Raw genomic sequence first — 27,107 nt, 5'->3', positions numbered from 1 at the left:
AGAAGCAGGGGAAGAGTGATCCCCTCTCCATGCCACCCCCTAGCTCAGGTCCCAGCACAGCATCACTGCTGGGGTTGATGCAGGGCTGCAGCCAGCATGGACCAAGCCAGGCTAATTTGGCTTGATGGCCTAGGAGAAGCGGGGACTGCGAGAAGCCAGTTGTGAGGCTGACACTGGGGTGCGCTGTGCAGTGTGGGCAGGGAACCGTGGGCACACTCCTCCATCACTGCCACATCCCTACCCTGCACACATGGGTCTTCATGCAGCTGGAAACAGCTCCTAGCCAAATCTCATCCCTCTGATTGAATATTCAAGAAACCACCCAAAGAACTGAAAAAAAAATTCAGCAAGACATTAAAATCATGAAAGATAAAGCTTCTTAGGGTATTATTTACCTCCAAGTTGATGGAAAGGCTATCCTGCTCATTTGGCCTCATTCGCCATATTCCCAGGGAGGTACATAAACTGCGCAATGCCCCACTTCACAGACTTGCTGGGATTCCTCAGAGACAGCAGCCCTCTTTTCCACTACACTGACATCTGAAAATACACTTTTCCAATGCTAAGGACTTGCCTCTTTGTTTGGGGTTGGGAATGGGTTTCTTATTAGACAGAGGATCATACCCTTGCCCCCACCCTCTCCAGCCCACCCAAGCCCAGACATTGAAGTAACACACCACAGACCTCTAAAATGGAGACCCCAATTTTAGGCTTACCCCAGGCATTAACAAAATCAGGACACATTACATGGCAAATGACTTGGGCAGCAGACCATCAATTTAAGCCATAGTTTAAGGGGTTTTACCTTAGAGGTAGCTGAGTCTGGGGAACTGTAGAAAGCAGGGCATGGCCCATCCCTGATTCTGCAGAAAACACCTGGGAAAACCTTGCCCAGGGTCTTCTTGCCTGTCCTGTGCACTGGCTGGTCTACCTGGGAGATGGCCAACCACCCATGCATGTGTGCATGCACATTTACAGACTCTGAGCATGAGTTTCTGGTGGCCAGCACCCAGACCCTCAGGTCCCTCAGACCGTACATGGCTTTGCCATACTGGGCATCAAGATCTCCTGCCCTACTGAGCAGCTGGTTCAGTCTGAGGTTCACCAGCTGGTCAAAAACACAGGCTTGGAATGGGGAGCACAATCACACAGAAGAAATGTGATTTAATAAGAGTATAGGACAGACTGCAGTGATGAAACAAGATGCTTAGGCAGGCAAGCATATCTACCACTGTTTACATGCCACCGAACCCTTTTTTCCCTTTTCTTTCTGTTTTCCCATGCTTGTTCCTCCCCTGATCCCCCCCCCCCTTCCCTTCCTACGTCTATTCCCCTAAACATCCTATACGAAGTTTCATACATCCGCAGGTTCTGCTCTGCACCATCCCACCAACCCCAGATTCTCCTCCCTCTGCATCCCACCATAAGTCTTATATCACTATAGGCCATCATTGCTCTTAAACTTCATGACTGTTATGGGTTTGTGTGGCAGGGGTTTTGGTAGCGGGGGAGGGGCTGCAGGGGTGGCTCCTGAGAGAAGCTGCTTGAAGGTCCCCCGGCTCCCAGTTGGACCTGCTGCTGGCCAAGGCCAAGCCCATCGGTGATGGTGGTAATGCCTCTGGGAGACCATATTAAGAAGGGGAATCCCCAGTGAGTCGGGGGAATGGAATATGAGAGTAACCCCTCTGCCAATACCGAGGTCAGTGAGGAAGGAGGGGGAAGAGGTGTGCCAGAGGAGGGGATGCCCCCGCAGCCCACGGTGAGGTGGCAGGCTGTCCCCCCCAGCCCGTGGAGGGGAGCAGGGGAGCAGATGCCCCTGAAGATGGCCATGACTCTGTGGGAAAGCCCGCGCTGGAGCAGTGCATGGCTGAAGATCGGCCCATGGAAAGGACCCACGCCAGGGAAGTTTGTGAGGAACTGCAGCCCGCGGGAAGGACGCACACTGGAGAAGTTGGTGAAGGGCTGTCTCCCGCGGGAGGGACGGACCCCACGGCAGAGCAGGGGCCGAGCGTGGAGTCCTCCTCCCCCTGAGGAGGAAGGAGCAACAGACAAGGGGTGAGGAACTGACCCCAGCCCCCGTCCCCTGTTCCCCTGGGGGGAGAGAACTGGGAGTGGGGTGAGGCAGGAAGGCGGAAGGGCTGGGGGGAAGCTCTCCTCAGGTTGGGTTTTACTTCCTAATATCCTTGGTTTGATTTGATTGATAGTCAATTAAATTGATTTTGTTTCTTCCCCAAGCTGAGCCTGTCTTTTGCCCCTGACCATAAGTGGGGAGTGATCCCTCCCTGTCCTTGTCTCAACCCAGGAGCCTTTCTTTATATTTTCTCCTCATCCCACCGGGGCCGGGGGGGGTGTTGTGAGTGAGCAGCTGTGTGGTGCTTTGCTACTGGCTGGGCTGAAACCACAACAATGGCATTGCCAGGAAAGAGAGTTGCCTTCAGTAAGTCACCTTGGTGGGCTTTGCTGAGCAGGAAGAGGAGTGGGAACAGTTTATGTCAGGGTTGCTGCCTCCTGTCTGATCAGCCAAGCTCGGTTTTTGGAAGTGAAATGCATATTGAACTAAGGACAAGGAGACAAGTGTGGCAGAGGATGCCACAGTGTTACAAGTCACCATAAGGTTGTTTCTGGTAGGGGCGAGCTCACTCCTGGCCACTGGAGAAAGAGGAAGCATCACTTGGTATGGGCAAAGCAGGGGTGAAGGTAAGGCCCACAACCCCCTCTGACTCCCATCGCCTCAGACAAGTCTGAATGCAGGAAGCCATGGGTTAGGTAAAACATGTCCCAAGGACATGGTGCTTGACTGGGGTCTCAGAAATCTGACTAGCTCTCGATGGATGCAGAAGAAATAGCTTGTAGCCAAAAAAGCAGATGCCAACAGAAGATACAGAAATGATTGTGGACAACTACAAAGTTGGACTATGCAGCTGGTGCCTTCCTTAGGCCAGTATATGTGAGCAAGGTTAAAACATGGGTAGGAGGGAAGGGTGTCTCACAAAATTAGGGGCATGTTAGCCCACAGAGCACATAAATGAGGCCAAGCAAAGAGGCAATGCCTCGCTGAAAGAGAGGAAACAGGCATGGAAAATTCATTTTGCACTTCCAAAAACTTCAGTCTCTGTGGACAACTGTGTATGGAAAGAAGCAGGGGAGCTGAGGTGGCATGGGAGGCTCTCAAGGACACAGGCTACATCCAGGACTACTAGCTTCTGGCTCTGAAGAAGAAAAGATTAAGAGGCCATGATGGACTTTTTGGACATGCCACAGATAGCAAACCATCTTGGAATGGATAGCAAACCACAGGTCGTCAGACACCTGTGGCTTGGAAGGACTTTGTCCCTAGCAGCACATGGGGAGCTCCATGAGGGAACTGAGGTGTACAACAAATGTCTTCAGCGCTTCTGTCCCTGGGTACTGAGCACCAACCAGGATTGTCAGCTCAAGGTAGCACAGAAAACAGAAGTCCTAAGCTGGAGATGCAAAGCTCTCGGCCTCTGGTAAGAAGGGGAAGATGACCAGCATGCACATTTAGGTGTCTTCAGTACTGACTGAAGGAGGCTGGACTGCAGGTGGAGGGAAATGGGAGGACCTGAGCATGCGTGGAAGAGAATGAATGTGGAATAAGCTGGATGCGGAGGACTAAGGGTGACCTGTGGGGAAAGGGAGGAGAATGGAGGAAACCTAAGGGTGCGTGGAGGGGGAGGGACCAAACCTAAGGGCTCAAGGGGCTGACCTGGACCCGCTACTGCAGTCGGAAACCTCCTTTCCTGCCCCCAGATGCCCCTTCCCTGCTCCAGTGTCCCATTTTCTGCACCGAAACGCCCGAAGGACCTCACCGCCCCTCGGGGCTCCGGTAACCCCGCCGGGCACCCAGACACCCAACACCGCCGAGAGGTCCCCTCCCGCGCTCTAGGGCTCCGGCTCACACCCACGCCCCGCCTCGCTCCTTTCCTCGCCCGGGCAGCCCCTCCCGTCCCCGCCCGCCGCCCGCCCGTCCGTCTGCTCGGCCGCCCGCCCCGCCCCGGCCCCGCCCCTCCCGCCGCAGCCGCCGCTGGGTCCGGGCCTGGGGAGGCGGCGGGCCGGGGGGGCCGCGCCGGGGCGGGCGCCGGGGCCATGCTGGGCAAGGACTACATGCTGGCCATCGTCCTCGTCAACTGCGACGGTCAGCCGCACCGGCGGGGGGGGGGGGGGGGGGGCTGCGCTGCGGGTTGCGGGGCCGGGGCGGGACTGCGGGTTGCGGGGCCGGGGCCGGGGTGCGGGGCCGGGGCCGGGGCCGGGGCCGGGGTGCGGGGCCCGCGGGCCGAAGCAGCGGCCGGGTGGGGGCCGGGGCCGGGGCCGCGTGCGGGGCCCGCGGACTGAAGCGGCGGCCGCGCCCCGGCGCTGTCCGCGGTGCTGAACGCGGCCGGCGGCGGCCTGCGCCGGGAGCGCTCGCCCGGCCCGCGCCGCCTCCCCGCCCCTCCCAAGGTCGCGGGGCACCGCCGCGTCCCCGCCCCGCCCCGCCCTCCCGCCCGCCGGGGATCCCGCGGGGGCGCGGGGGTCGCAGCCGTGGACCGCCGCAGAGCGCCCGCCGCCCCCCCCCCCCCGGCAGCGCAGCCGCGGGGGACGAGCACCCACGAGGGGTGCGCCGAGCCCTGCGGGTTTCGGGCTGCCGTTCCCGGGAGCAGAGCTCGCCGCTGCGCTGCACCACGGGCTCATTTCCGTGCCCTCTCCGGGTCTTGGGGCGCAGGGAGGAGGGGGTTAATCCGCCTCTCCTAGCTGCAACCCTCCAAGGGTGCTTTCCCCTTTCCCCCCGGTCGAGCTGGGAAGAAGCCGGCCTCGGGCACCCTGGGGTGTTGGCAGAGGGCTGGGCACCGCATGCTGGCAGGGGGAGCTCTGGGCTGGCAGCCCCGGGCCCTGCCTGGGGCACGCAGCAGGGTGCCTTCCTTGGCAGGCTCAGGCTGCCCGTACTCTCGTGCCCCCGCCGGGGCCACCCCACCCCTCCGGGCAGCAATGAGGCAGCTGCCCACACCGATCACCCACGTGGGGTCCGCCACTACCGCAGCCTCTCTGGCCTCTCGCCAAGCCTTCCCTAGCCCCGTGGGCCGCGTGCCCAGCCACCCACCCAGAGGCAACTGCAGGACCCTTTCGCCGATGGGTGCATCTGCTCGCTTCTCAGGGCACCCTGCGGCTGGGGGGACCTTTCCCCCACCCCTTGTCTCACACGTTCCATCTGCACAGACAACCTCTGGAGCGACCAGAGCTTGGAGACAGACCCCGACCTCCCCCCAGGCTGGAGGAAAATCCGTGACTCTCTGGGCACCTACTACTGGCATGTGCCAACTGGCACGACGCAGTGGCAGCACCCCACACGCACCAGCACCAGCCCAGGAGGGCGCACGGAGACTGATGGAGAGGAGACACTCCAGGGAATGGTAGGGGATGGGGGGGGGGGGGGTGGTATTGGATCCCAGCTGGCTGGCAGGAGCCTGCTGAAGGGCCCTCTGGGCATTGCTGGTCCAGCCTCCCCTTGGAGCTGGCCTGTCTCTGTCACCCCAAAGTCCTGCTCAGCCCATTCCTGGCCAGGGTTAAGCTCCTTGAAAGGCTCCAACAGGCCCCATGCTGGCCTCCTCCTGGCTACATGGGATGCCCACAAGCTGAGGCATTGCTGTCCTGGAAGGCAAGGGTCCTACCTGGTGCCTCCTGTCAGCCTCTCTGCTGCCCTCACCCCTTTCATCTTCTCTCCCAGGACTGCCAGACCCCCGTGGCCAACCACGCGGCAAAGGACAGGCCCATTCCCAGCCCCATGGCTTCGCTGTCCCGGAGGTAGGGCTGTCCGTGTGCTGGCTTGTGGGGCACCGTTGACCCTTGACCACTGCTGAGTGCTGGGTCCCCAGTGCCCCCCACCAGAGCAGCCCCACACGTTGAAGCCAGCAGGACCATGCTGGTCACCTCCATGGGATGCTTCCCAGCTGGTGGCATGGGGGTCTGCTGGTGGCACTTCCCTGGGTGGCCCAGGTCCATGCTGCTGAGTGGAAGCCGTTCCCTCACCACCCATCCCTCCACAGGACCTCACTGCCCTGGCACGGAGATGACTTTCAGCACAGCGCAGAGCCTGGCTCCAAGGTACCGCACCCAGAGGCTTCACTGCGGCATTTTTGGCTGGTGCTGGCAGAGGAGGGGGCAGGCAGCAGCTGGCAGGGACAGGGGTGGGAGCAAGAGCAGGGGTGACCACAGTGGCACGGCGAGGGGCATGGGATGGGGGTGGCTGTGATATCTGGGCACCAAAGCCCCGTATATCTCTGCTCAGTGCTTTGCCGTGCGCTCTCTGGGCTGGGTGGAGATCCCTGAGGAGGACCTGGCACCCGGCAAGAGCAGCATCGCCGTCAACAACTGCATCCAGCAGCTCTCCAACAGCAAGGGCCAGGGCTCTGTGGAGAACCGGGGCGAGGTGAGAGCCTGGGATGGTGCTGCCAGGCAGGGACCCAACCCAGGGCCACTGCTGCTGAGGCTGGCTGTCCCCGCCAATGGGGACCGTGCCTGGGGGGGAGGGCAGGGACCAGATCCTGTGGCAGAGTCAACTCTCTGCATAGGGCATCCATGCAGTGGTCCCAACTGTGCGGCAGGTGGCTCTGAGAGGGCTGCCCCTTGGAGACAGCGCCAGGGGTGCCTGGGTGGGCTGTCGCCATGCTCAGGGCTGAGTAGGCTGGGGGGACTGGGGTGTCCCTACATGTGGGCTGGATGCTGGGGACGCCCAGGCCGTCTGCTAGGGTGAGGGAGCCACTGACCCTCTGCAGGGCCAGGACCTGGTGATGATCCTGAAGAAGGACACCATGAGCCTGGTGGACCCCCTCGACCGCAGCCTCATCCACCGCCAACCCATCCTCAACATCCGTGTCTGGGGCGTTGGCTGCAACAACGGCAGGTGCCGGGGGCCGGGGCAGAGCTGGGGGCTGGGCGGTGGCTCTGCCCGCTGAGGGGCAAAGGCACCCCAATAATAACCTGTCCCCTCTCCTCCCTCCCCGACTGCCGCTGTGGCTGCAGGGACAGGTAAGGGGGTGTGGGACCAAGGGTCAGCGCAGAGATGGGGGGCTGCCTCAGCCAGGGTCTCACTCTGTTGCTCGTGGCCTTGCAGAGACTTTGCCTTTGTGGCCAGTGACAAGGACACCTGTGTCCTCAAGTGTCACGTCTTCCACTGCAACGTGCCTGCCAAGGGCATCGCCAAGGCCCTGCACGAGATGTGCTCCAAGGTGGGATGCAGGGGCCCCGGAGGGTGTTGGCACAGCCCGGGAGTCTCAGGGGCGAGGGGAGGCACTGGGACCCCCATCTCTTGCAGATTGTGGCTGAGCGAGCCATAGCGAGCAGCGGACTGCCACACACTGCCACGCTGGAGCCCGTGTCCACCGAGGACCTGCCGCTGCAAGGTACCGTCCCCCCGGCGCTGCCGGCTGCTTCCCCTGCCCACGGTCCACCCTCGGGCAGCAGGATGCCCAGCAGCCAGCACCCTTTGGCCTGCCCAGCTGTGTCCCCGGGGTCCTCGGAGATGGGGGTGGGGGGGGGGGGAGGACGTGGTGGGGGTAAACGTGGCAGGGGACGTGAGGGGGTCCTCCCCACCTCTCCTGTTCCGGCAGTGGATATCCTGGAAGCAGTGAGGCAGTCAATGCAGACTTACGAGGCGCTGTACATCGGCAGCCTGCCTGTGCCCAGGGCCATGGGTAAGTGCCGCCGGCCCCACCTCAGCTGGGGGATGCCCGAAAACCCTGCGCCATGGGGCAGCCGAACAGCCCGTGGGGCCGGCTGGCAGCACCCTGCCTGCACAGTGCCCGCAGCTGGGGCAGGGGCCGATGGGACGGGGTCTCCCGCTCCCCAGGGATGGACGTACTGAACGAGGCCATCGAGAAGCTGACGAGGGGCCCCGGGCGGGAGCGCTGGACGCCCTCCCTCATCCGCGTGTCTGACACGGCCATGAGGGTGCACCCCGCGCAGGTGGGGAGGGGGACAGGGGGCTCTGGCCGAAGCGGGCACCCCGCTGCCGCCGCGGCGGGACAGGCCCCCCCCGTGGGGGGCCCGGCCTCCCGGCAGAGGGGACCTGGCAGGGGTGGCAGGGCCGCCTGGGCCGCGGCCAGGGGTGCATGGGCCCACGGGGTCCCCGCAGGAGGACGAGGAGGAGGCGGCGGCGCACATCTGGGAGTGCCAGGTGCGCTATGTGACCTTCCTGGGGGTGGGCCGGGACGCCCACACCTTCGCGCTCATCGTGGACACGGGGCGACGCTTCCAGTGCGCGGCCTTCTGGTGCGAGCCCGACGCCGGCACCATCTCGGAGGCGGTGCAGGCAGCCTGCATGGTGAGTGCTGCCGGGGCGGCCCTCGACCCCCCCCCACCGGCTTCCCGGCCCTCCGGGGGCGCCCGGAGGAGGCGAGGGCTGGCGAAGGGGGAGGGCGAAGCTGGGGCCCCGGGTGGGACGCCCGAGCCTGGGGAGGGCGGCCGGGGCAGGAGGGAGCTGGCCCCGCGGCCCCGCGCACAGCCCCACGGCCACGCCGCGTCCGGTCACGTCGGAGCCCACGGCCGCGCCGTGTCGCGTCCCACCCCGCGGCCGCGCCGCGCGTCAGCCCCGCGCCCCGCTCTGTCCCCTCGCGTCCCCGCAGGTGCAGTACCAGAAGTGCCTGGTGGCCGCCGCACCGGGGGCCAAGGCGAAGGCTGCCGCAGCCGGCGGGGACGCTGCCGGCGGGGCGGCCAAGGCGAGCGGGGGCAGCGGAGGGGCGGCGGGGGCCGGTTCCCGCAAGCGGGGCCTCTTCTCCTTCCTGGAGACCTTCCGCCTCAGGCGAGCCCTCCTCCACACCCCATAGGGGGCCGGGGCGGGGGCCGGGGCCGGGGGACGGAGGTCCCGGCGCCGTCCCCGGCCGCGGCCCCCGGCCCCGCCCCCCGCCCCGTCCCCCGGTCTCCCCTGCAGGGCGGGGCCAGGGGAAGCCCCGCCCCTTCCAGCGCCGCCCCGCCCCATGGGGCGGAAGGGGCGGGGCCGGGCGTGACGTGGCGGGATGGCGGAGCTCTACGTGAAGCCGGGTGAGGGGGCGCGAGCGAACTTCCGGGGCGGTGGGGAGGGGGGGGCGGGTGCAGGGCCTCGGGGCGGGGGGGGGGACGCGGGGCGCGCCCCGTCCGGGCGAGGGGGCCCGGGGGGGGCCGTGCCGGGGGAGGGAGAGCCGCACCCTGGGGCCGGGGTCCCGCGTCCGGGGGCTGGGGGGCGTCCCCTCGCCCCCCCACCCAGGGGTCTCACCGTGCCCTTTGCTGCCGCAGGGAACCAGGAGCGTGGCTGGAACGACCCCCCCCAGTTCTCCTACGGGCTGCAGGCGCAGGCCGGGGGGGCCAGGCGAACCCCGCTCACCCGCCGGCCCCCCCCCCCGGCTGCGGAGGCCCCCCCAGGTCAGCACCCGCAAAGCCTCCCCCGCCCAGCCGGTGGGGGGGGCGGGGGGGGAGAGGACCAGCGGCAGCCCCCGGGCTGCTGGCGCCCGCGGGGACCCCCTCCCCTCCTCCGCGGGCCCGGCCTCCCTTCCCGCTCGGGCCCGGTGGGAACCGCGGGCCGGCGCCGGGCTGACGGGTCTCCGCGCCGGCGCCTCTTCCCCGCAGGTGCTCCTCCAGACGCGGCCGGGGCCCCCGCCGGCTCCCCGGCGCCGCCCCCCCGGGCGCTGGGGCCGCCCCCCCTCGGGGCCGTCGGCCCTGCCCCGCGGGCGGAGGGCGGGAGGCCGAGCGCCGCAGCCCGCCCGGAGGAGAGCGGCGTCCCCGCCGCCGCCGCCGTCCTCGCCCCGCTGCGGGAGGCCCTCGCCGCCTGCCGCCCCACGGTGCAGGTGAGACCCCGGCCCCCGCCGCCAGCTCTGCCGCGGGCGCGGGAGGGGCAGCAAGGCGGGGGCTGCCTCTCGTGGGGCGAGGAGAGCCGCCCCTGGCCCCGGGGGGGCGCTCCCCGCAGCTCCAGCTCACGGCTCTGCTTCCAGAAACAAGTGTGCGACGACATCGGGCGGCGGCTGACGGTGCTGGGGGACGCCTGGGCTCAGGGGAAGCTGTCGGCCCCGGTGAGGAAGAGGATGGGCCTCCTGGTGCGAGGTGAGGGGCGAGGGGGAGGGTGGGGGGGCTGCCTGGGGGCCGGCGCCAGGCCGCCGGGCAAGGGAGCGCCGGCAGGAAGGCTGACCCCACGCCACCGAGGGGTTCCGCTGTCCTGGCAGAGCTGCAGCAACAGCACTGGGACGCGGCTGATGAGATCCATCGCTCGCTCATGGTGGACCACGTGAACGAGGTGAGCCAGTGGCTGGTGGGCGTCAAGCGCCTGATCGCCGAGACGAGGAGCCTGCCTGCTGCAGAGTCAGCTGCGGCGACGGATGGCAGCGCCGAGGATGGGCCTGGCCAGGAGGATCCCTGATGCCGGGGACAGGGCTGCAGACTGCGGGCGCAGCAGCCCAGGCCTGGGGCCACCGACAGGAGAAGAGCCCCTGCTGCCTGAGTGGGTCTGGGCACCTCTGCCTCCCAATCCTCACCCAGGAAAAGGGGATTTTAATCATTGTGACATTTTAGTGGCGATTCACTTCATGACGTTTAATAAAACGGCACTAACCTGCCCCTGGCCGCAGCCTGCTCTGGAGTTCTGGCACCAGATGGGTCCTGGTTCTCTCCCAGGAGCAGCAGGACACGGGACAGCTGGGCAAGGCCACAGCAGCTTTGGGCTTGGCCAAGGGGCTCTGGCCCTGGCAGGGCGTTCCCAGCCTGCCAAGCATGAAGGGAAGGTAGCTCCCTGGCAGCAGCCCCAGCATCACCCGGGTCGAGGGGGCGGCAATGCGTTTCCCTGCTGCACCGGTTGGCGGAGCCTGGCCCCCTCCGGCCTTGCCTTTTGCACTGGAGGGGAACCCACAGCGGCAGGCATATGGCCCAGCTCCTGTGCAGCAAGAGACAGGCCCCTGAGGAGTTCTTGGCTGGCTGGGGAGGCCAACCTGCCACCAGCCCAGAGCAGCCTGGCAGGGCCAGGGTTTGTGCTGCAGCTGCAGCCTGTGCTCCCATCTGGGCTTCTGCCTGTCCTGGCACAGTTCAGAGCCGAGTTTGGGACCCAGGAGACCCAGGTGGCCTCAGAGACAGGGAGTTCCAGGGAGAAATGTCACGGTGCTAGTGAAGCTCACCAGGTCAGGTAAGGCCAGTGTGGTCACGCTTACCCCAGACAGCAATCGGACTGCTCTGTGCTGCTCCTTCCCACATTCACAGGAGGGCCTCACCAGCCATACCCCCCACGGCTGGGGCAGGCTGCATGTGGCACCCCAAGCCTTGGAGCAGGCCTTGAGGCCCTGCATTCACCGCCCCAGCCTCCAGCATCCCAGTGCAGGAGGGAGAGATCCTCTGCACCCTCTAAGGGCCCCTGGTGCTCCTCAGCTCCTTTTAGCTCCCCTCCCTGGGGCTCCGAGGACCCAGCTGAGCCCCAACATAGAGATGCACCTGGTCAGCACAGGGGGTTCATGGTGTTTATTGATCAAGCATGAGCTCCTAGGCAATTGCACCAGCCAGTTGTGCTAGAGCCTGAGGTGTCACACATCCATCCCCAGCATCAGAGAGGGCTGCAGCCAGCTGGTCACGGTGCCAGCAACTCCACGAGGCCCAGAAACAGGCCCAGCCATGGCCTGGAGACGGGGAGCTGGAAACTCAGATGTCCATCTCAAACTGGTCTTGATCTGCAAGGGTATGGAGGGATACAGGGCCAGGGTTAGGATGGGGCTACCTTGGGAGAAATGTACAGGCAAAGGAACTGTAACTGGGGCTGAGCCGGGATCTCCCCTTGCCCTTGCAGCCAGGTGGGAGCCCCACGCCCGAGGCAGCGTGTAGGCAAGGGGCTGCCTGCCTGGGCTGCTCACCTGGCATGGCTTCTTCGCTCTCATTCCGCTCCTTGAGCTCCTCCAGCTTGACGAGGCTGGACTGGGCCAGGGATGTGACACCGGGGATCTGGGGCAGGCAGCAGGGAGGGGTCCTGGCCACGGGCGAATTCTTGCACTCCAGCAGGAACTTGCGGTCGTAGATGATGCGGGTACCTGCCAAAAGCAGGGGGCTGTCAGGCACTGCTGGCCCCTGGCCGCCCCCATCTCCGAACACCACAGCCTGAGCCTGGAGCAGGGGGTGGAACCCCACGCTTGGCCACAGCTCGGGGACACGGCTGGCTCCGGAGCCACTGTGGGGCTTCCCACATGGCAGACTGTGACACCTGTCCTGCCCAGCAGCTCTTCCCCACATTGTTCCTCCCCTTGAAGCTCCTGGAGCTCTGCCACGGCACAGCACGGCAGGTGCAGCCTCAACGAGGTGCCCTGCGGCAGCTGACACCACAGCCACCCCTGTGCTGCCTGGAAGGTAGGGCCAGCCCTGGGGCACTCAGCACACAGCCCAAGCCCAACGGCCAGGTAGCAGGCAGGTCCCCAGCGCAGCCAGCCCAGAGGCAGCAAGCTCAGGGGTGGCTCCCTACAGCTATCAGAACAGCAAAAGCTGGGTGCCTTCCCATTGGCAACGAGGGGAGATGTACCCAGGGAACTGTTCCCATCAACTCAGCCGATCAGCTGCCCGGCTGTGCCCTGCATGAGAACAACATGCTGGCTTCGATGGGACACCTCCTCTAGTGTGCCAGCCTGCTGCATGTACAGCCCCAGGTCAGCGCCCAGCCGGGGCACACGCTGCCTCCCCAAGCGCCTGCTAGTGATCCCCAAGATCGTGCCAGTCTGCACCCTGCTGCAACAGGTCCGGGCCTGCCTTCCCCTGCCTGGCTGTCTCTGCAGCTAAGCAGCGGTTCCCTGCCAGGCTCCAGCAGCGGGCACAGCCCAGGTGGCAGCGAGCCCAAAGCTCCTGCACAGGCCAGGCCCTTCCCAGCACCACAAACACATCATGCAACCCGTGCCTGCCACGGCCCTGCCATCACCGGGCCAGGCTCCCCCACCCCAGATAAGCTTATCGGAGGCACACAATAGAGCCGGCACCCACAGGGTGGGTGCCTGCGGCTCAACCAAAACATGCCCAGGGCACACGCTACCCTGAGGGCAGCCAGCAAAGACCTGCTCAACAGCTGAACCAGGGGCTTTGGCGGGGGGCTGGAAGGGGGGCAAGAGGACAGGCCTAGGGTACCTCTGGAGGGAGCCGTGCTGCCCAGTACCTTCCCCCAGGGCTGGTGAACTCAGGTGGGAGCAGACTTCTTGCACTAGCCCCCTGCACCTGCACCAGCTCCAGCCAGCCGTGCCCAGGCATGACCTACCCCCGAAGGACCAGCGCTGCATCCACCACCCCAGCAGCACAAGCACCAGGCACTGCTTCCGCCTGCTCCCCTCGGTATCATGGGGCAATGATGGCCCTAACTTCTAGCAGTATCTTGCCACAAAGCTTTGGGGTTCCCTTTTCCACTCCAGCTCTGGGCTGCCAGGGAAGCCACCACCCCGTGGGCCTGCCTGGATCTGGTGCCCAGAGCAGGTGCGCGTGCTCCCAGGGACCAAGCTGCAAGGTGGAGAGCCCAGGGAGAGACCCACTCAGGAAGGAGCTGCCTAAACTAGGCAGGGATGGGGTGGCTAAGGCCACCGTTCCATTCAATGGACAAGCCCATCCCCATGCTGGGTCTTACCCCCTGGCGTGGTAGACTGTGCCACCTGGTGTGGAGCTGTAGCCCTCCGGGATGAGGAGATGGTGGCTCCCCGGGATGGGGCAGGAGGGGGTGGTGGTGCCTGTTGTGGCCATGGAGCCCACAGGGGTGGGGTAGGGGAGGGACAGGCCCTTAGGCCCCTCCCCTGCAACTCACCCCAAGAGCAAACACCTATTGCACTACAATACCATTTTTTTCCTCAATACAAGTACTGTTAACACGAGTGTTTCTCCTTTGGCATTTCACTATCAGGCAGGCAGCAGCAGTTCAATGTTTTTTGCATTTCTTCCTCAAATACTAGAAAAAAATATCTGAATATATCATCCAGTAGCATTTCTGAGGTTTATCTGCCTGCAGTACTCAGATACTGCTTGTGCACTTCGGGTTTTCAGTACTCCTTCCTCATGCTTTTCCTGGGGAAACTCTGCTGCTGCTGCATGTAAGGATTTGTCTGGAGAAGGTGGAGGAGTCTCCATCTGGTCCAAGAGACCACCAAAAGTGGTCTGTTAGATTGGACACTACATGCACTGTATGTAGTTACCTGCTTGAGGAATGGACCAAATATTCAATGTAGTTACCGCATCACCACTGAGCAAAAGCAGAAATAAGCATAGTCCAAGTGCAGAAAGTGGAGAACTTCTGCACCTGTGTAGAAAATGAACGTTCATCTTAAGCAGTATGCAAAAATCCCCTTCCTCCTTACAGAAGGGACTTGAGGAGCTCTTACCAGATTTAAAGGGTAACAAGAAGCTTCGAATTGAATATAATACATTTTTCTCTAGTGGGAAGTGGTCTCTGCTTTCCTAAGATCTGTTTCTAGGCAGCTGGTCACAGCAAGTCAGGTGAAGAAACCCTGGATTTACCTACAAGCTACCTATTTACCTTCCACAAATTAAGGTGCCATCAGTTGCCATGTTGTCAGCTCAGCCCTTATTTCCAACCCCTGAACCAAACCTGATCTCTCAGGCAACCCACCTGGAAAAAGAGTGCTGGAAGCAGCAGAACCAATCCAGCAGGAAAAAACCCCAAAATAACGCACAACCATGCACACACAAAAATAAAGGCTAACAACTGGCAGGGGGAAGGACTCGGCAGACCTTGTATCACAGATGACTGCAGACCAAAACCCTCCCCCAAACCCTGACTGCATCCACATGCTAATTACGTGACCCTAAAAAGATGCATCACTGGGCACGGCAGCAGCTACTGATGACAACAACATACAGCCTCTTCCAAAATTCTCACACACAACCTATAAATACTGTTTGCCTTTTATTGAATATTCAGGTAAATATTTCACATTAATACAGGCTACATAAAGTAGAGCCACTATACGACATGAAATTTACTCAGCTTTTCCTTTTAAGTATGTAAACAATTATACATGTATTTACCACCCTAAAAGGTTGAAATCATGTAATCAGCTAGTTCTCTGCTGCATACAAGGAGCATTCAGTAGTGTTTAGCCAAAAGCACTAGTTTTGTCTGATTTTTAAGTTCAAAGTGGCTAAACTAACTGGAGAGCAGAATCAGTTTGTACAGGTAAATCAATTTGTTCTTATACAACGGGCAATCAAGTTTCCATTGTTACAGCCCACAGAAAATTGCTTAGTTAGGCACATTAAAAAAATCCCCAGGGTTCTTCAAGACCGTAAAGATTCCCAAACAAGGCTAAAAAAGGATAGACCCCCTTAAATCAGTTGACGTACTTGAGATGCATGTTTCCAATGTGAGGTGCCCAGGTGCCAGGCCAAATCTACAGCAAGAAATAAAAAGACAAGTCTATTATGAAAACAAATAAAGGTTCCTTCAACAGAGTGTTTAACCACTAGAGGGCAAGCTTAAGGCTTCCCCCTAAAACACAACCAGACTGTCCAAAGGCTGGGAAGCCCTCTTCAGCTCTGGCAAAGGTTTGACTGACAACCTGCAAGATGCTGAGTATGGATATAAACCCTCTCACTTACAACAAAGTCGATTACCTGGCTGAGCAGTCTTGAAATGGTGCTTATTTTACCTGAATGGTTTGGTAACGATAGTGCAATATATTTTTTTATAAACACACACAAACTGTAGCGGAAAAGTCATGCAGACAATCTCAATTCCAGTATCAAAGAACTGAAAAAAACATCACCTATCCAAAAATGAAGAAAAACAAAACAAAGCACAACACCATAAATAGCCCCAGGTAAGCAAAAGTGGAAAAAGGCAGCCACACTACCTGCTGAGCATCAGTACATTCTGTTGAGTTCTGGACAACTTTGATCATGGGATTCCAGGCAGGATCTGGAGTATGGAGCCCGTTAAAGAGGGGGCCTCCTGGGCCATCCGCTAGCTGAGGGTGTGAGGGTATTAGAGTGCCACCGTACATGGAAATCGGTAGGCCCTGAGGGAACAAGAGAAAGCAGTCAGTGAAGAAGGCAGTGGTTGTGAAGGATGACGGTAATACCACATTTGCCAAGATTGACAGGCAGTTCACATCCACACGTAACGTTCACCGACGCAAATATCTCAGCACTGTGAGGAAATGGGGCATCGCTGCACACCTCGGCAGAGTATGGAATACAGTCACTCTTCAGAGCTTGAAGACTCAAGTCAGTTTACCCATTTTTCTGAAATTACACCTCACCAGTATGCAGCAGGCTCTGCACAGCTCTTTCAGATGACCCCCATAAAGCCAGACACCGCAGCTGTACAAAGTGATCTCAGTGCTCCTTCCTCTCACCTCTGCAGCACATGATAACCTTGGTGCACACCGGGCTGCAGCCAGGGGCTGCACTTCAGCAAAGCCTGTGTACAGCTTGAACCTACAGGACTCCGAGTTGAAGATTTTCCATAGATTACTAATGGCCATCTAAAATATTCTTCCAGTTCAGAAAGAGCAAGTTACAGAGCAGCTTTTTGCAATTAAGAGATTTCTTCCCCATGTTTGAATGATTGCTGCTCTGCAATTTAGAAGATCCAAGAGCACATGCTACAGCTACTTCTGAAACATGCTGTGTGCAAGTCTGCTGTTGAGCACACTGTCCTGGATGTTCCCCCAGTGGTGGCTGAGCTCACTATGGCTTGGCTACATCCGTCTGCCTCAAGCTCCTTTCCAGCATTAACATACAAGGCACAGGCTTACATGCGGTCCTCTCATCCTGCCACTTCCTGAAGAAAGGCATGTAGTATTCATGGGCATGATTTGTACTGAAAGCATTAAGCTGACCTTTACTCAGCCTCAAGAGCTGAGCAAGCCTTATGAAATGTTTCTGAGCGACTGAGCCTTTGAGAAAAGAAACACTGGAGAGCATGGAGGCATTCAGCTACTTGACAAGAGAACATCTGCAATCTACAAATTCTAGTTTTGTTTAAATGCACCACCAGGCTTGGACACCCTTTCTAGTCAGTACTGGGATAAAAGTAGGTTCAGGACTAGATGCAGCAAGCAATGGTGGAAGAGACACACACAGTGTAAACAGGCCGAACAGGAGACAGAACAAAGAAATTCCTTGGTCATTTTATAGACTAAATCCAACCCTCTGTAACTTACTTTAGAAAAATCCACAAAACTATTTGGCATAGGTTGGTGGAAAATATTTGAGGGAGCCACTATTCCAGAATCATCTCTCTCCATTGGCTGATGCTGAGAAAACGTGCCTGGGTCCGACAGCTGCTGATGCATCGGATGATTTCCCATGACAGGCTGAGACCAACCTGACAAACCTTCTGGAAAGGAGGAGATTGAAAATGGCTGATTACAATTCATTGAAGATACTCTGGAGTAGAATTCAGCAGCTGCACACATCTGCATACATCCAAAGGCTCCCCAAAAACACACAGCCGCAGAGGTATCCAAGGGCTCTGCTCTGAGCAAAGGCAGACCTTCCACAGCCTACACAAAGCAGGAAGATACCTACAGTTTTTAGGCTAATAACCCATTACAGGCAATGCAAACACACAAGTCTTATCTGTAGCATCAAGGCCTCTCATAGAGAAGCTGCAGCAGGCAACGCTATATAAGGCCGGCTACACGCACACACACCTTCTTTCCCTCCAGCTCCCACATCCTCTCATGTACCATGGCAACACAGAAAAAAATTACACTTATGACAGGGGCAAAAATAGCGAAAGAAGAGAGACTGGTGAGGCCAGGGAAGCTTGGCCAGGCACATGCTGTCTGCATGTATATTCATCTTGAACCTCCACACAAGTGTGGAGATAATGGGGACTACTAGTAACTGCAAGTTTCAGGTGTCCACAGCAGAACAGCTAAGATCCAATAAACCTCCCAGCACTGTCTGTGAGCACATACAAGCTTTTCCTGAAAAAACACAGTAATGCTGAGACACTAAGTTAACCAAAGTATGGAGGCCTTCACTGAAAAATAGAACAAATACAGGAGTACTAAACATTTGTCTTTAAAGTTACCAATGGCAACACTTTACACCTCAAATGCTGCAGCTCCTTTCCACAGGAACCTCATATTAACAGGAAACTGAACATAAAACTTCAGCTGTTTCAAAGTCATTCTTTTGAAACTGGGGCCACCTGGTACAGAGGTTACCCCATACTATTCAAGAGTCATGAGGAGATCAGTGCAAAAATCAGCATCCACAACTATGTGTTTCTGGATGCATTAGCTGCACCACAACTAATATTTTAAAATGTTAATGGAAAGCAAGCTAGAAACTTGGATGGAGGCAGTTGTCCTTTTAGGCCAAGGGCCAGACTTGGAAATGGATGCCCTTAACAGACAAAAGTTGTTTACTTTTAAAATTCTGTACCATTCAATAGACTTAATATGAAATTTCTGAACTCTTCTCAGGGTTTACAAGTGTAAATTGACAGATAATCTAGGTTGTGTGAGAGCCACCTACATTAGGAGAGAAAACCGTGGTGCTTTCATTGATGCGCACTCTCCCACCACTGACACCAGTTTTCCCTTCAGGATGTACTACATGAAAGTTGATTACAGACTGTGGAACTTTATTCCTCCTCCCCTGCTTTCTTTTCAAATGTAGTACTTCCGAAAGGCCCTAGAAGTTTCTTTAGGCTACCCCAGGCTGCACAACAGACTTACCAGATACACTGTTAACTCCAAAAGACCAAATACCACTATGACCAACAGGAGCTGTGAAGTTGGTTCCCAAGGGTGTAGGAGTGACAGATCCTCCCTGTCGAATTCTAGCAAGCCTTTCTGTCCCGATGGGAGGGGGTACCTTTCGATCTTGATTGGCGTTACCCGTTTTTGGCTGGCCCAAGTTAGAAGGTGCAGAAGCAGCTGAAAGGGGCGAAGATGATCCTGAGGAAACTGATGGAATAGGAGATTCACCTGCTGAAGAGAATATTTCTCTTGCTTAATGACATGCAGCACACAAGCTAGCAAGCATAAATGCTAGCCGCTCTATCCCCCCCAATATTCTCTCAAAGCAAATGATAAACAGGTTTTAAATGCTTTTTTTGGCAAGCATTCTTCAAGTCTTTCACAGAAATTCTGTTTATTTTAACTCTAAAATCAACATTATAAACACAAATGCTTTCAGCCATCAGAATTCATGTGATATTCTCATGACATAGCAGTACATCTAAATTAATTACAAGAAAGAATAAGAAACATGGAAGAGTTTCAGGAAGAGGTGAAAACATCAGCCAAAATACCATAAATATCTAAACAGCCTGGTTTTGGTATCCACCACTTCCAGCAGAAGAGAAATTAGACAGCTTCCCAAAGCCACATGTGTAACATAAGAGCGTAAGTCCCACCAACTTCAGAAGCGTCACTGACTCTTCTTGGGAAATCCAACTTCCTTTGGACACTCATTTAAACATTTTGGTTCTTAAGCTCAGAGTGGCAATGAAGTTGCATGCAGTGACATGAAAAGCCTCTTCACTTAAAATTCTGAATCAAAGACCCATATTTTCTATAAAGCTACTTCCATGTTCTTCCCATTAGGAGAAAAACCCACTGTTACCTTGGATGATGCTTAAAGATTTTGGAACATTAAGTAACATGAAATAATTCCAGAATCCCAATTTAAAAAAAAAAAAAAAAAAGGCAAGTATAACTTCAAACCATGGCAAACATGACATTTTCACCTAATATTACACTCATACTATTTAGAGGGGAATCTTTAGCTTGGTGTAATCACCTCCACTCCCCCACAGCTTCATGCCCTCTCCTCTCGGAGCCTATGATTACTGGTTTTTTTTTTTGCCCAAACATGCCTTTAGTAATGCTACCAGAACTAATGGCATTTTACATGGGAAAAACCCCACAAAATAGTACAGCTTGGGATTTGCACAGCATCCTCAGAGCTGCTAAAAGCAATTGGAAAGCATTTTGTGCATCACTGGTTACAAATCTACTAAAGACAATAGCTACGAATTTATAGTTAACTAAGACAGACCCATGAAGTTCCTACATGAATTTGTTGCGCTTGTCCAAGGATGTGGTGAAAAATGCTGTCTGTTAAAGCTGGGAGTCCCAACAGGCGCTGGCCCTTGAAGGTAAACCCGTGCTCCTTGTATGTTTGCTGAAAAGCCTGTCAAAGGACCTGAAGAAGAAGTTGTAGAGCTGTTGGATGGATCTAGAGAGGGTAAGCCTGAAATAAACATAAATTTGATTAAATATCTCTCTTTGGGAACCTGCTTCAAAGCACCAGAGAGAGCTAGTGCTCCAAATATAATTAAAGCATCTTATCACCTTCAGGGGTATCTGCACATGGTAAGTTCATTTTACAGGTGCATGATTCTCCCTTAGAAACCAACAGAAGGCATTTCTGTACACTCTCTGTTTTGGCCTGAAGTTTTAACAAAAACAGCCATCCCTTCGGTCACTGAAAGGAAATGATCTTAGCATGGAGGGCAAAGGAGGAAAGCTGGGAGTGGCAAGGATCTTTGCTTACAAAAAAGCCACGCAAGTCAAACAGGGATACAGGGCTCTGTGAAAGTCCCAGGGGAATCCGGCACCAGGGAAGCAGTTCGCTGCAGTATTGCTTTTGCTATCCTATAGGTACATTCACATATAGATTGGTCAGAGCATGCCGTGTCCAGAGAAACAGGGCTGACAATACACAGCACAATAGGTGAGGGGGCTGCTTTCTACAGGGATGCGTGAGAGGAAGGGAGAGACGGAGAGAAAGTTCAAAGTCCCACAAAAATTATTAGCAAGGGAGAATTACAGTTTTTTAATAAGCCAAAGCTTTTAAGTACTTTTCCAAAATGTTATAAAAGCTCTTATCACACATTATTACCTGAAAGTAGAAATGGGCATGGCCATATATTCACCTGAGTTTTGGGTTTAGTTTCAAGGGCCTATTAAACAAGACTACTTTCAAAACCATTTAAACATTTTGAAATGACCACAACCAGGACCAGCCTATATTGCTGCGGGGCAAGGTTGAAGGTTGTACCTACTTACACCACAGCAGTCTGCAAACAGCAGTGGTGACAGGCAAGACCTTAGGTCATAGACTAGATGTGCATCTTTTGTTGCCTAGATACGTTCCTGAAAGCCAGGTCCTTTTCCCCCAATATTATCAACCAAGTCAACCTGATTTACTGCTTCCAGAAGTGCCACATCCAACCTGCTCACGTTGACAGAAATGATTCACTGGATTTGAAGGAGGTATTTTTCTCATTAGCCCTACCCCAAAGGTTAAAAAAGAGAAGTCTCCATTACAGACAAGGACAAATAAATCACCACCACCAACAGAACATGGGTTGCTCAGATGAGGAAACCTTGAGTGTCGGAGGACAAACTTTCAGGGTTTGTCACAGCACAAAGTGCAAGACTCTGTGGCTATGAGGAGGATGCTAATGTCTGCGCAGGCTGCCTGTAAATGCAGTTCGATTGATCTGTGTTTGTCTAGAGCTGCAGACTGGCCTCCAGCACAAAGCCTAGCTGTAAGCAGATTGCAGCACCTCCAGCTGAGGGCCCTCCCTGGGTATCCTCCATGGAGCTACTGATGGGACACTCTTGCTAACCCTCCATCCACAAAAGTCAACTCAGAGGTAGTCAAAAGGCCCCTATGGTGACTGATTCCACCACACATCAAAAACAAGTTTCCAGCTGCTGACACACCACCGAAGTTCACAAGTCTCTGCTCTATACAGATGGGGTAACAGAGCTGCTGCTGCCCATGGGGACTGCTGGTTTCCTAAACAGAGAACAAGGCAGAGATTATGACAAAAATAGCTCTTCTACAGAAGAAAGATGCCCAGCTGCGTCTTTTGAAGGCTTCGTAGGATGGGTACACAGCTTTCAAAGTGCATTGACTGTACAGCCAAGACTATTTCAGCACTGCTGTGTATTTTCTACAGGCTGAAGGAAGTGTGACAGCCAGAGATGCACAAATTCAACAGAATAGTCAGTTTTCAGGTTGTAAAGAACACTTTTTATCATTAACTTGCCTTTCATAAAAGTGGATGAAAAAACACCTTTGCTCAATATTAAAAATGGCTTTTATGAACAATGACTTACAGAATCCTGATTTCAGTAATGAGCTTCCTATTTATGTACTTGCCAACAAAACCAGGTTTTGTAATACTAAAGCCTTTTGCAATACCATACTCGGCAGTTACTTGGGCCATGAGTTCAAACTCTTCATCATGCTCTGAAAGCATAACTGAGCTTTCAAGACTGGTGTATCAATCTCATATGAACTCTGCTCAAAATTCAGTTTACCAAACCCCCAGGCACTTCTGCAGAAGCTGGTTACTGCAAAGGCGACCTCCACCTTTAGAGAAACAGCTGCAACACTTGGTCACTCCATGTAAAACAGGGAGCCCAGCCATTTCGTGCAATTTCATACTCTTGTGCTGCTTCCTAAGCTGGCACATTTCACATTTGTGATAACCTTTTAATGCCACGTGAGCAAGGACTCAAACCCCTTCTTAAAATGCAGAGGAAAGAAGTAACAAATAGACTTCTTTTGGTCTTCTCCACAGCCCCTCCAAATGGTTGGGCTAAGTCTGCCCTTAATCTGCAAGCTGCTAGGACAAGAGATCTGAAGACATAAGTGAGACAAAAGGCCATTTCCAGAGCAGATCCACAGCTGGTAAGGAGATCTGAATGTGTACTTGTGCCTCAAAGGAACTGGTGAAATCAGAGAAAACCTAAACTGCAACTGAGCTTGCCCATGAACAGGAAAAGCAGAGTACCCAAACTCCACCCTGAAGTGACAACTTCTTAAAAAAAAGCTGGTTTAGTACACAATCAAATTATATTAAATCTCCACCAAATTAGCTTAGAGGTGATCACCAAGAGATGTTGATTTCTGGAAAAATTTGCCACAGCTCAACTGTTCAAGACAGGCACAAAAGACAAACCTCTGCTCCGTCAGGTACAGTCACAGCTGACATTAAAGGATCAGTGTCCAACTGCTCTGAAGGCCATTACTACTCCCTCTCATCACACAAAGTGTACTGAATTGCCAGGCAAGGCCCAGACTGCCCCTTGTCCATCGCACTGCTGTTGGCGAAAGCGTAAGCCAGCAGTGACTGACTCTTTTCCCCCCTTTTCAACATCTCATGAAACCTGCCACCGAACCCTATGCAAACAGCCAAGGTAGTCCCCAGTTCAACCCACCTCAGAGGCTGAGAGCAGAAAGGTCTGTTCCCCTGGGAAGAGCCAGTGAATAAGATGGGTGGACAGACCACAGGACCACACTTAGGCTCCAAGGGAAGGCATCAGAGAGGTCCTCAGCCTACCGTCCCCACTCCTTTCCTCACTATCACACCTTTAAAAGACCCCTTCTCCCCAGGCTCCCTTAACCTCCCCCTCCTCCTGTGTGACAGACTATTTAGATTCTTAAACAAAAGGTGTTCAAAAGCGGTATTAAGTAGAATGATATTAAATGAATAAACTAAGGACCCGGCTAACCAGTCACCTCCTGCCAGGCAGAATTTTAGTGGCACATCTACCTATTTGCAGTTTTTCTTCACTTTGCAAGATCCTAATCAAATTCCAGCTCAGAAAAAAATGTGTTCTGTCCAAATATTTTTGTGCTTCAGTTAAGAACTTCATACTTACCTCTCCTAAGTAAGCCACATGAGCTCTCCTTGGGTATCTACCTAACCTTCCTAATTCAGGGAAGAAACAGATTTAGACTACCTTTTAAATACTTACAGTCATTTAAGGATATATAAAGGACCAAGAAATTTTTCCCAATGACAAACAGATGACCTTAGCATAAGGGAACAGCAAAATGTTTTGCTGCTATGGGAAGTCCCAGTCAGCCATCTTTGCATACACAGGATGCAATCATTAGAAAAATCAGCAGATCCCATTTGGCATAAGCTTCCTTCCCCAGGGGTTATTTCAGCAACAGCCAACTCCGAGTTTAAAGCACTGCAGAGAAAAAGCTGAGCCAAAGTCAAGTGTCTCTAGAGTCTGCTGAGGAGGGTCTGGCAATTCTTTTATTAGCTGCCTATCTGACAAACAAGGTCCAGTTACTTTACCTTCCACAGCCTTAGTTACATCTGGTTCTGCTTACTGCCCTGGGACTGGACGTGGCACAAGAGCTCTAGGTATTCACTCTCTTTGCAGAGCTACACAGCCCCATTTAAACTATGAAGAAAACTACAATCACAGCAAACATCCCAGTTTTGCGGTTAGAGCTAGTCAGAGAGAAGCGTTCTGGTTTTCAGAAGTCCCGCACATTTGTAAATCAACCAAGAGGAATGGGAATGCTGAAAATCTTTTTTCCTCACCGCCATATCTTCCAAATGCCCCCTCCTCCTTTAGTCTGAAAGTCAAACTATTTGACTTGTCCCAATCCAGCATTCAAGTCCTGAAGCATTAGCCCCAATATCTAACATACACTGCAGGGGTAAAGACAACTTCAAAGCAAGGCTCTCTAGCTACCCAGCTTCAAGGCACCATAAAGCCATTATGGCAAGAATGAAGGGAAGAACGGGGTGACACAAACTAGATCTCTTGCGAGTCCCTTACAGCCAAATGGGTGCAGCTAATTGCCTGCAACACAGTTTGAACGCTAAGATGGTAATAATCATTTAGGCAGGGCACAGCAAGGGCAGGGACCTCACTGTAAGCGTTCCTAACACATTTCAAATAAATGCAGATAAGCTTGAACCGCTATATTTAACAGCAGAAGGATTGTAACTTCCTAATAAAACACCATGCAGCAGCACACCAATTTCCCAAAGCACAACATAAGCTTATTAAAACCTCAGAGCCATATCAAGGGACAAAAAGTACAGTGAGTTTACCCTCACTGAGTCAAGCTGGAGTCTCAGATAAAATATTGAACAACTGCATGCAGTCACTCCTGCAGCTGGAACCTGTCAAGAGTCCTGGCCCTGCTGCTTCAGGTTTGGTATCACCCGACCCCATGTTACATTCCAACCCAAAAGCTAAAATCAATGCTACTCTGAACTCTACAAACAGGTGGAAGCATTCCTATGTCTTACAGAGGACAAGCAATGCAACATTTGCAATGTTCCCAACACCTGACATGATAGAAGAACTGAAGAAAAGAGGGAAAAAATGATCATCAACGTTTTAAAGAGCCCTTGGAAAAAATAGGCCATCCTTGTTACATCAGTATTCTCTAACTATCATTTGTAAACTACTTCTCAATCAGTTTGAGATGATCAAAGCGTGATAGTTGGAGAAAGAATTCTGACCAGTGCATGATCTTAATGACTTACCTACAGGACTAGTCGAAACTCGCTGGGAAGGTGGCCTGAAACCAGGAGCCTTGGAGTTGTCAGGATGCACGTTTTCCACGTGTCCTAGCACAGAGTTATTCAGAAAGGTAGACTGAACAGTGAAAGATGGGTCAGCTGCTGCTCGGGTAGAGAGTGGACAGTCTCCCCATCCTTGGTTAGCTGGCACCTGGTTGCTATCAAAAAGACTACTAAAGTGATTGAAGAGTGTTGCTGGCCCAAAGGTCGGAGGCAATGATTTGTTTGTTGGGTTAATGTGCATCTGAGAACCGTTCATAACGTTCATGGCTGACGAAAGCTGCACTGCAGCAGGTGGACCTTGAGAAGGTGTTAAAGGAACTTGATTCGTAACAAAAATAGACTGAGGATCTTGATGGAGGTTTGCATTTGGTACCACTGAATAGAAAGAACCTCTGGACTGCATCCTGTGAGTAACTCGAGGTGCTGGTACAGCTACTTGAGGTAAGTTACTGTTGTCCTGATTATCTGCAACAACTGACCTGGGTGACACTAAGCTTAAAGGAGCAGTTTCTGAGCTGGATGAAAAAGGCATCGACATGGAAGGATTGATCTCTGACATGCTGGTTGGCAGTATTTCATCTTGGACATTGTTTAGAGGTGCAGGGCTGCTTGATGGGCAAGTTTCAGTGACTCCTGAGTTGCTGCTAGCTGACATACTGCAACTACTTGCAACCGAAGATGGTGCACATGCGTTTGCAGCAGGCTGGTCTGGTGTTGACACCTTCTCTTTGGGTGCTGAGACAGCTGAGAAAGAGTCCGCTTTAAGTGCAGAATGCTGCGTCTGTGGAGCATTAGATGACAGAAATGCTGCGGGCACTTGCCCATTGTTTGGGGTGGCAGAGGAAGCTGAAGGCAGAGTGCTACAGGTGCTCGTCACAGTTGAGATGGCTGTTGCTGCAGCACTCGTCTTGGGAACGCAGGCAAACAACTGCTTTCTGACCGAAGAGGGAGTCCGATTACTGGTCACGCACAGCGGTTGGGTAGAAGCAGCTACAGAAGAGACAGTAATGGGACAACTAGAAGTAGCTAGTCCGGGAGACTCCGTCTGTAAAATATTTCCATTCTGACTACCTACACGACTTGAACTACTATGCTTTGGAGAGCTGTTTGTGCTGCCCGGGTTAACTGGTCTCACTGGGAATGGTCCCCAAGTGTTCGGTGAAGGTGAAAAAGTTCCTCCAAATTGGGCCATAGGTAAGCGAGGGTGCCGGATCTGTTGCATAGTTTGGGCAGCCAGCAAGGCAAAATGGGGGTGAGAATAAGCTAGAGGAAGAGACACTGGAAAAGATGAGCGCACATTCGCTGGGACATTCTTGTTTAATTTATTAGTAGGCTGGAAAGTAGATAGTGTTGATGACTGTGATGTGACTAGGGGTGGTGCTCCAAGAGGAAAGGAGTTCTTGTTTGAAGCAGTCGCAGTGCTGACTCCAGATGAAAAGTTTGCATGGATTGATTTGGTACTCGAAGCAGGTGTTCTTATATGAGTTTTAGGAATCAAGTCTTCCAGTTCCTTGGCAGGATCTTGAATAAGGGCATTGATGAGCTGCACTGCGTATCGTGTCGACTCTGTACCACCCCTAGATTAAATACAAAAATATTTGTCTTTTGCAAAAAGAAACCCCACTTTGTACAACATTCCATAGCCTCAATTTTATACTGATCTGCAAGTCTATTGCATGTTTACTCCAATAAGTTATTTCTTCACTTTTGTGTATCTCAAGGATTATCTTTGAAGAAGTAGACCTTCAGCATATCTTGGCAGCAGTAGTATGTTCTATTCTAGTACCAAGAAGCTAAATATGTCCCATCTTAA

The 27,107-nt window shown here is 54.7% G+C and overlaps 3 protein-coding genes across 19 annotated transcripts in view; 2 read left to right on the top strand and 1 right to left on the bottom strand.

The window, feature by feature from the left end:
• The first annotated feature begins 4,083 nt into the window (after positions 1-4,083).
• Positions 4,084-8,816, top strand: APBB3 (amyloid beta precursor protein binding family B member 3). The gene is made up of 13 exons (XM_075056414.1): positions 4,084-4,156; positions 5,212-5,405; positions 5,720-5,796; positions 6,039-6,096; positions 6,281-6,421; positions 6,768-6,895; positions 7,015-7,020; positions 7,106-7,220; positions 7,307-7,394; positions 7,602-7,685; positions 7,841-7,956; positions 8,126-8,314; positions 8,616-8,816. The coding sequence occupies exons 1-13, from the start codon at positions 4,108-4,110 to the stop codon at positions 8,814-8,816; spliced, it is 1,446 nt and encodes a 481-aa protein (XP_074912515.1). The 5' UTR covers positions 4,084-4,107.
• Positions 8,817-8,930: 114 nt separating this feature from the next.
• SRA1 (steroid receptor RNA activator 1) lies at positions 8,931-10,571 on the top strand. The gene is made up of 5 exons (XM_075056300.1): positions 8,931-9,030; positions 9,262-9,387; positions 9,592-9,809; positions 9,954-10,062; positions 10,182-10,571. Exons 1-5 carry the CDS (start codon positions 9,006-9,008, stop codon positions 10,373-10,375), a joined length of 672 nt encoding a protein of 223 aa, XP_074912401.1. The 5' UTR covers positions 8,931-9,005; the 3' UTR covers positions 10,376-10,571.
• An 870-nt stretch (positions 10,572-11,441) lies between these two features.
• The window catches only part of ANKHD1 (ankyrin repeat and KH domain containing 1), a 119,187-nt gene continuing 103,521 nt past the window's right edge, over positions 11,442-27,107 (bottom strand). For 5 of the 17 annotated variants that reach the window (XM_075056814.1, XM_075056824.1, XM_075056827.1 and 2 more), the window contains 8 exons: positions 25,256-26,871; positions 19,990-20,184; positions 18,663-18,917; positions 17,133-17,308; positions 15,819-15,983; positions 15,310-15,356; positions 11,847-12,020; positions 11,446-11,666 (listed from right to left, as the gene is read on the bottom strand). In XM_075056814.1, the coding sequence (XP_074912915.1) occupies positions 11,867-12,020; positions 15,310-15,356; positions 15,819-15,983; positions 17,133-17,308; positions 18,663-18,917; positions 19,990-20,184; positions 25,256-26,871 (2,608 nt within the window). In that variant the 3' untranslated portion in view covers positions 11,446-11,666; positions 11,847-11,866. Of the gene's footprint in view, positions 11,667-11,846; positions 12,021-12,190; positions 15,357-15,818; positions 15,984-17,132; positions 17,309-18,662; positions 18,918-19,989; positions 20,185-25,255; positions 26,872-27,107 lie in introns of those variants that run through there. The other 12 variants (XM_075056832.1, XM_075056817.1, XM_075056815.1 and 9 more) reach the window with 12 other exon arrangements.

This window comes from Buteo buteo, chromosome 24 (assembly GCF_964188355.1).
Source record: "Buteo buteo chromosome 24, bButBut1.hap1.1, whole genome shotgun sequence".
Classification (NCBI taxonomy): Eukaryota; Metazoa; Chordata; class Aves; order Accipitriformes; family Accipitridae; genus Buteo; species Buteo buteo.
The sequence above is the reverse complement of the archived record's forward strand: the minus strand, read 5'-3'. Positions and strand labels throughout refer to the sequence as shown.

Bases quoted from the DNA above. Each gene is read 5' to 3' on its own strand.
- APBB3 (XM_075056414.1), top strand. From the start codon at position 4,108: ATGCTGGGCAAGGACTACATGCTGGCCATCGTCCTCGTCAACTGCGAC. The intron at 4,157-5,211 runs GTCAGCCGCACC...CCATCTGCACAG, and splicing joins CGTCCTCGTCAACTGCGACG to ACAACCTCTGGAGCGACCAG. The intron at 6,097-6,280 runs GTACCGCACCCA...ATCTCTGCTCAG, and splicing joins GCGCAGAGCCTGGCTCCAAG to TGCTTTGCCGTGCGCTCTCT.
- SRA1 (XM_075056300.1), top strand. From the start codon at position 9,006: ATGGCGGAGCTCTACGTGAAGCCGG. The intron at 9,031-9,261 runs GTGAGGGGGCGC...TTGCTGCCGCAG, and splicing joins GGAGCTCTACGTGAAGCCGG to GGAACCAGGAGCGTGGCTGG. The intron at 9,810-9,953 runs GTGAGACCCCGG...CTCTGCTTCCAG, and splicing joins CCTGCCGCCCCACGGTGCAG to AAACAAGTGTGCGACGACAT.